This window comes from Nicotiana tabacum, chromosome 20, assembly GCF_000715075.1.
Source record: "Nicotiana tabacum cultivar K326 chromosome 20, ASM71507v2, whole genome shotgun sequence".
In the NCBI taxonomy this organism is placed as follows: Eukaryota; Viridiplantae; Streptophyta; class Magnoliopsida; order Solanales; family Solanaceae; genus Nicotiana; species Nicotiana tabacum.
In genome coordinates, this window is record NC_134099.1 from 35,369,025 (window position 1) to 35,377,495 (window position 8,471).

Sequence of the window (8,471 nt, forward strand, 5' to 3'; positions counted from 1 at the left end):
GATAGAGAAATATGAAAGGACATTTAAAATTCCCATTGTCCCTCATTTAATTATTTGTTGCAAGGAAATTTTTGATAATTTGCATACATTTAGCCAAAGCATCAAACAAATTTCTTTGTTTCTCAAAGTCCATGCGCATTTAGACACTATCAAATTACGTAAAAAAAATAAAAAGGCCAGATTTATAATTGGTAATTGAAAAATAATAACAATTTCAAAAGTAATTATAATTTAGTCATTTTTTTATGTAAAGATAAAATCTGAACAAAAATATCCTTAAAAATCCGAAAATATTCCAGCATAATGTGCTGGAGTTCGAATTTTTTACATATGAGCTTCCAGCATAATGTGATGGAATTTCATAATGTGCTGAGTTCCAACATAATATGCGAAAGTTTGTATGCAAAGCTCCATAATCTAGCATATTAGGCTGAAATTTTCTGTTTGTTGGAGTTCCAACATAATATGTTGGAAGTTTATACGCAGGAGCTCCATAATCCCGCATATTATGCTAGAACTTTTTGTGTTTTGGTAAAAATAATTATTTTCAATAATTTTGCAAATGCTGACTTTTTTTGATTACCAGTTCAAAAATTGGCTAGCCCATGCTATTTTCACTCAAATTACACGTAAAAATAGCACGGTATAGCCAGTTTTCAGACTGGTCATTCAAAAATAGCCAGCATTTACGAAGTCAATGAAAAATAGCCACTATTTTGCTGCAATAGAGACCGGTCCAGCATAATATACTGGAGTTCGGTGCACCTGTGTATGAACTCCAGCATATTATGCTGGACCGGTATACTTTGTTGACTCCAGTATAATATACTGGAGACTGGAGCACCGGTGCTCCAAACTCCAATATATTATACTGGACAATTATACTTGCTGGAACTCCAGTATATTATGTTGGAGTTCTAGTGTACTTATGCTGGAACTCCATCATATTATGTTGGAGTTCCAGCATACTTATCCTGGAACTCCAGTATAATATGTTGGAGTTCAAGCATACTTATGCTGGAACTCCAGTATAATATACTGGCGTATTTTCCGGGTTTTGAACAGTGTTTTCGCTCAGATTTATCTTTACATGAAAAGTGGCTAAATTTTGATTACTTTTGAAACTGGACTATTTTTGAACGACCAGTTGTAAATCTGGCTATTTTTGAATTTCTCCCAAATTACACATAGAATGAGACTGATGGAGTATAAGACATTTGGTGAAGTCTATTATGAATAATGGGCCCTCTGTAAAACTATTTAGGCCCGATTTGTGGAAGCTGAAAAGCCCACTTAATGAAGGCCGAACTCCACTAGTAAACCAAATTGGGCCTTCATTGTTCTTTAAAGCCCACCTAAGAATCTGAATTCTACGCGCGCAGTTGTCACGTGCATATCGCTCTTGGCCCCCAAAACACACACACACATCACACAAACACACTCTCTTTCCTCTAGCAAACCCTAAGGCCTAAGCTCGATCTCAAGTCTCGTATCGGAGCTGCTACTTTTCCCCATTTCCGAAGGATTTTGATGTTTCATACAGTACAATTCCGGTTCAGCGTTTATTTCTGAGATAAGGTTTCGAAGTTGCTGAAATGGCGGAGGCTTCGAGCTCTCGAATTACAATAACGCTAGGACGCAGCGGTCAGGTAGTTCCTTTTTTGAAATTCTACTTATATGCTAAAAAATTCTAACGAAATTCGGAAATGGAGAAACGATGAAGTTTCATCAGCTTTTCTATAAGAATTTTTATGTTATTTTTACGGCACTTTTAAATTTGGTAATGTAGAATTCACGCTGTGTAAGTTGCCGAAGAAATAAACAGTTCGCTATTGCAATTTTTGGTGTGAATTTTTAATTATTTTTGTGTTATATGTACAAATGAGAAAGTGATTAATTATCTGGAAATGTTCTGTTATTATTGTAACAGAGAGTTATGCTAAAGAAGTGAATTTATCTTTGAATGTTACCTTTTAAAAAAGAAAAATTGAATTTATCTTTGAATGTTTTATTATTAGGTTGGAGGGGACAGTGTTATGTTATGGAAATGGTGTTACGGAGCTGTTGTTGAGTAATTCGATTTTCATTGTGACAATCTTTTGATTTTGGCTTTTCATGTGTAAAAGGTGGTAAAGAAGGCAGGGTCTGTATTAGGTCATCCCTTTCCTGATTCAGGGCCAGCAGTTGGGAGCAAACGGTCTGTCAGAGATAGGCTAGGTACTACTGCAGATTCAACAACAGAATTGAATAATAAACGGTAAACTCTCCATTGTTTTCCTCGTAATCATTTGGTTGTATGATTTGATCTTTTTGAAACTAGGAAAGTATATTTTAGCTTGCATGTCTATTGGCGTTGTTTTTCGAGCGCATAGTGATATTAAAACATTTTATGAGTGGGAGAAAAGTAACGAGTGTAAATGAATTTCAATATGATTTAAATACTTAACAAGATGTTCAGTTAGTCTTGTAGTCTAAATAACAACAACAAACCTAGTGTAATCCCACAAGTGGGGTCTTGGGAGGGTAGTGTGTGCGCAGCTTTACCCCTACCTTAGGGAAGGTAGAGAGGCTATTTCTGGTAGACCCTCGGCTTAGGGGAATAGTCACATTTTTGTAGTATAAATAGTCAACCAAAATTTCCTAGTGTATGGAGTGAGGTGATTGCTATACTTTTGTTAGAGTAAATTATATGTTCAGCACTTACAAACAATAGCAACATTTCATTTTTGCAGTCAGCGAGGAGATGGAAGTAGATTGAGCTCTAGTTCCTCTAGTGGCATTGATGGTAATAATTGCACTGCTTCTCCACTGTATATTCTTGTTTGTTATATATACATCCAAATTCAAGATTGTCAATTGTGTTCCTTATGATTTAATGAAGATGCGCGGCTTGGTAAAGATGACCTTCGATATAAAATCATGCGGAAAACTGTACTCGACCGAGGTCAAAGCAACGGCCATCAGAATGGGGTGGATCTTCGTGATTTCCTTTCAAGGCCAGCTCAATCTTCAACAGCAAAACCTGGTTTTCAACAGCAGATCCCCGAGCTGAGGGATAATAGACCACGAGTACCTGAGCCAAGGGATAATAGACCGCGAGTACCTGAGCCAAGGAATGATAGACAGCGAATGATTGATTCAAGAGGTTCTAGACAATACTTACCTGAAATCAGAGATTCAAGACAGTACATACCTGAAGCCAGGGATTTTAGGGGGCACCATCCTGAGCTAAAGGATGTCAGGTATAATACACCGGAGTCAAGGAGTTTGAGCATACTGGGACGAGCTCCCTCCACAAGAAATGCAGATGCTTTGCCACAGATGGAGTCGATAAGAAATTCTTGTTCCCCCTGGACACTGGATCGTTTAAGGCGAAAATCACCAGATGGAGTTGTGAGTTCTTCTAGAGGTATCTCACCACCAAGGAGAGGGGAGGAACTGCAGAGAAGACCTCCAGTCACACCTTATGATGACCCGAGACTTAGTTCATACACAAGGAAAGATGTCTCTGAGTTTTCACGCCCCATGACTTCTGCAGCTTACCCGTCAAATACATCCCAACCTGCTGGACCTGGAAAGACTGTTGCACCATTGCGTCCCCCAATTCCACAGTCGCGCAGTCTAGTGCAGAAAAGTTCATATGCAGTACAATTTACTTGACTTTCTACTTTTTCTTTGTTTCCTCTTTTACTGAAATTTCATGTTCAGATCTCTTATAGCTTAGATGATTATATGGTGAGATTTTTCTTGTGATAATCAAACATCATATTTATCCTATTTCCAGGGCCGCAAACTATTTCTTCCTTCAAGTATGTGACCTCTGATAATTAAGTGTTATTCTGCATTACTTCCATACCGATATTAAGTACAACAGATTCTCATAAACATCAAGTTGTTTACTTGTAAAAACATATCTTTCTTCATTCTTAGATAAGAGTTGCTAAAAGGAAAATGGTTAACCTTTTCTAAAGAAGAAAAAATAAAGAGGGCCTTGCTTGTATATAATCATCTGTTATCCATTCTTGAGAGTTATGTGAGATATACCTTTTTGGATATTTGTTGGCTCTTCCATAAGCTGAGGTTTTATTCTTAACGATGCATTTTGGTGTTTGTGCACTTTGCACCTAGAGTTTATTCTTTAATAAATTGTTCACTTATCAAAATAGATGAACCTTACTGGATCTTGCAAAATAAATTTGTTGGATAGTTGTAACTACGGTAGCTTGTATTCTCAAATTCCTGTCCATGATAAAATGCAATATTTGGCTAGTCACATGATTCAACATGTCTACTTTCTGGTGTGAAAATTTAGGCCACAGCCATGTCTTGAGAAAGTTCTTATTGAGGACGATGGATAAATGATTGGAGGTTAAAAAGAATATGAAAAGTTAAAAGAATTTGGTTCACTGGTCACTAAAGTTTCTTTTTCTTCCCCTCGATGCAGGTTGAGGATCAGCCTACTGTTGATAGTTTTTTGCACTCATTGGGTCTAGACAAGTATGCTATCAATTTCAAGGCTGAGGAAGTAAATGTCCTTCACCTTCTAGTATCGCTTTTCAGTTGCAACATTATTGATTTATTAATCTCATCTTTGTTTATATTAAGCATCATTTCATGTTTAAGATTAACACTCGAGGCATGCATGTAATTGAAATGCTTTATACCATTAAAACTCTGCAATATCTATTGTCCCAAAAATTGTAGAAGATTTAAACGGCTCGTATTCAGTTATGAGATCTTGTGGATTGGGATTTGCATCCAAGCTACTCGATATGGTTGCTTAGAATGTTGAAGTCTTAGAAAATTATAGAGTTTATACCTACTTGATGCCACAAGTGTGAGAAGAAAATACTTCCTAAACCATCTGACGTTCTGGTTCTGGTTAGCCAGAAATTTGTACTACTTTAGGTTTCTGATTTTGCAATTGACGAATCAAACTTCAAAGTTCATTTTATCCAAGGAACAATGAAATTTCCCTGCTTCTGCCCCATAAAGTTGGCCTAGATCAGGCAAACGAAGAATGGTAAATGAGTAGTTGTTTTATGGTTAAAGTAATTATATGCTTTTGTAGTTCAGATAGAAAGTAGTGTTTGTGGGTGTAAGGATTGTAGTCAAAGCATTCCAACAGATACCAAGTTCATATCCAGAATGTAGTAAATATTAGAACAGTTTGGGCAAAAAAAAATTAAGAATGTAACATTCTTCTTTTGTAGCTAGTATGAGGACAGAATACCAGAAGATAGAACTGTTAAGGTTGTCCCTGGGGGAACTGAGGCTTGAAGAAACATACCTTATTTGCAATGTGTTCGCGATGTACATTTGTGACTGGACTACTGGATTCAGAAGTAGAAATTGACAGACTTATGTGTTGGACAGTAGGATTAGGATGAACTAGGTGTGGGTGACTTCTAACTTCTAAGGGAAACTAAAAATGGCAAACAACTTATAGAAAGGTGGATTTCTTACTGGAGAAAGGGCATGTGATATTTTCAGTGCATTGGTCTAAGGAGTAATCCTAACATGAGCCTATCCAAGGCAAAGCGTGGTTACTGCATTGTGTAAATGTATTGGACGAGCTACTACAATACTTGGAACTTTTGCGGCATGGGGTTAAATTTTGGAATTTGGACAAGCTTGGCATTTAGGTGAGGATTGTGTTGTGGTTGCCGCTACTGTAGTACTATTTGCAGCTGTGCTGGCTGTGACTCCCCACATATACGTCTTCATAAACTCAGTTTACTCTATTTCTTGTCACCAACGTGTTATTGCATCTTTTTTTAATGAATTATTGTTGAATTGCAGGTGTAAATTCTTTTCAGCTATTATACATATTTACCTTGAACTGTGCTGCAGGTGGATCTGTATTCGTTGAAGCAGATGGGTGACAATGATCTGAAAGAGTTGGGAGTACCCATGGTATGCTCTTATTAAATGCGATATTTGATCTATTCTTGGAGACCTAGATCTCAGTTGAATGCTCTGGATTTTGTTGTGCGTGTGAATGTTTCTTTTTGTCATGTTCCCAATTTTTTCTTTTGAGGTGTTCACGGCCATAAATTTTCTGATTTGCCTTTTCTCCTTAATTGAATTCCTGTTTTTCCTTGTGTGGCACTTATATGCCTAAACTTTCTTTTAAGCTATCTCTGAAACAATTTTTCCTTCCGACTAGGAAATATTTTAAATATATTACATGATACAAGAGTTATAGCGGACCATTTTCGCAATTACAACTTCTTCTTTAACCAGTTTTCGGAAACAAAAAAATATGTTGATCCGCGTATGCACTGTCAATGTATATTATAATTACTAAGTGGAGAAGTATAGAGTGATGGGCCCATTATTCACAGGGTTTTCGAATCGCAGCCACTAGCCCTCGGAGATTTCTTAGTTATCCAAAAACTCATGTATATTATAATTACATGTATCGATCCTTCTCCTAATAACTATACAAAATCAAGTAGTCATTCATTTGGAAAGAGAAAGCATGACTTATGTTCTCAGATGACTTTATAAGGAACTGCCCTCCCTCTGTGAAAACCTTGAGAAAAGTGAGCAGGATAGCATTCATACTTACAAAGAGAGACTGAGGGAGCTCAGGGGTCTTTCTTTTGTCTTCAACTGATATTCTCGGCCCAACATCCACAATACTGTGGATGTAAGTTAGAGGAAAGGGACTCTGGGGAAGCATTTCCACATGACATATTTGTAATTTGGCATGTGTTATAATGTACCTGTCTTTACCCTTTTGCCTTACTGGTTTAGCAGTTCTGAAATTATGGGTTTTTTTCACTCCTAGCTTTTCTGAAAGAGATGCCTAAAATTGTAGGGTCCAAGAAAAAAGATTCTGCTTGCCCTAGCATCCCGTGCCAGGAGACAAAGTATGATTACGTGAACGGATGCAATTCAGATGCATATCGGAGCTTTGATGCAAAAACCATGAGACCTGAAGTGAGATCATGCAACTCTTCAGAAGCCTTATAGAGCATGTATTTCCTTCTCATTCTAGCTGGGTGAGCAATGTTATGGATCAGTTGTTAGATCCCCTTTGTCAATTCTGTAGTTTTCTATACAGGGCAAAATATTTTGCCGAAAGAAGTCTGATTCTTTTGTTGTCACAGTTTTTGCCCTTTCTTTGCGATCCTCATTATTTTGAAATTACATACCGGTAATTCCGAAGTGTTAGCGGGTAGCTTTTTTTTTTGATGACCGAGAAATCTGTCTGGAGCCGATCCTTTGGACCAACCGCAGCCTTCGAAACTCGGTGGATAATGGGCCCGCCCCTCTACCCTTCTCCACTTAAATACCAGGCTTTGCTTTGCATGGTGTGGGGGCTTGAACATGTGACCTAAGACACAAATCTACCACCCTTTATCGATAGCAATTCATATGACAATCTTTCAATTCTTGGAATATGCGCATATATTTGTCTGGTGAAGTAAAAATCTTTTGAATACGTTGATGCGCTTGTTAAAAGTAGGGCGTGTAAAACGTTTTGCAAGTATGCTTAGAAGTTAGACAGGTTGATGTTGTTAGGTTGGTTTCGATTTTTCTGTCTCCTTTTTGTCTCTCATGTTTTGTTTTTTCCTTGGTAACTTCTTTTGGGGTCTCTGAAATGGGAGGTTGCACCCGTTGGACAGAAACATAATGTTGTCATTAAGTGTGACGCGCTAACTATGTTCTTCTCGAACTATATATATAACCACAAGACTTGACCAAACATTTTATATACGAGTTAACCAAACACAAGCACGAAATCATGTGGTTTGTACTTAAAACGGGGAAGTGGGTTGTGAGAGAGCAATGTAAGCATCGTCCATTTTTCTCTCGGGTATTGTCAGTACTTAGCTTTCATTCGCCTCTGGATGTAGTGGTATTTTTGCCAACAAACTTAAAAAAGTGGTTTGGCTTGCGTGGATCGATCTCTGGGAAAATTTCTTTTGAAAACTTAAAGATTTATTGCCAAATGCTGCGAGTCTGTGAGACACCAAATGCCGAAAGCTCCAACTGCGTGATTTTTATTCACAATTTCTTATGATCTCTAAGACAGATCTTCAGTCGCAAAAATGGACTAAACATTATTTCTAGACAAAACATTCAGAGAAAATCTTTTGGGCGTCATTTAGCCGAAAACTAGGAGATTTTGCCGGCAAATATCCTTTTTATTAAAAGCTAAGGAAAAAAAAAATCTATAGCAGAGTCCAGTGTCCTCTAAAAAAGTTCATGTGTGGATAGAAGGGAGGGACCATTTCAACTTCCATCAAAGTTTTGATACAAAAACTTGTACTTTAAAATTATGCATTCCTACACTCTTAATACTAAATTATTAAAACTTGTGGTGGCACTTTATAAATTTAAAAAAATAAGTAACTTGGTGCTAGCTAGAGAATTTCAAAACCTCAGTCCCTACTCAATTGATTATTGTACCATCCAAATGGATTCTCGTGATCTCATTCACAACTACTTATTCAATT

General features: G+C 37.2%; 1 protein-coding gene across 1 annotated transcript; it reads left to right on the top strand.

Annotated features, from left to right (window-relative positions):
* Positions 1-1,374: 1,374 nt before the first annotated feature.
* On the top strand, positions 1,375-7,176 carry LOC107779590 (uncharacterized). Its single transcript, XM_016600041.2, has 7 exons — positions 1,375-1,649; positions 2,127-2,257; positions 2,733-2,785; positions 2,882-3,645; positions 4,445-4,525; positions 5,854-5,916; positions 6,827-7,176. Exons 1-7 carry the CDS (start codon positions 1,596-1,598, stop codon positions 6,890-6,892), a joined length of 1,212 nt encoding a protein of 403 aa, XP_016455527.2. The 5' UTR covers positions 1,375-1,595; the 3' UTR covers positions 6,893-7,176.
* Positions 7,177-8,471: the final 1,295 nt, after the last annotated feature.

Coding starts and splice junctions, on each gene's coding strand:
- LOC107779590 (XM_016600041.2), top strand. CDS start 1,596: ATGGCGGAGGCTTCGAGCTCTCGAATTACAATAACGCTAGGACGCAGC. Junction 1,650..2,126: donor CGCTAGGACGCAGCGGTCAG/GTAGTTCCTTTT, acceptor CATGTGTAAAAG/GTGGTAAAGAAGGCAGGGTC. Junction 2,786..2,881: donor TTCCTCTAGTGGCATTGATG/GTAATAATTGCA, acceptor GATTTAATGAAG/ATGCGCGGCTTGGTAAAGAT.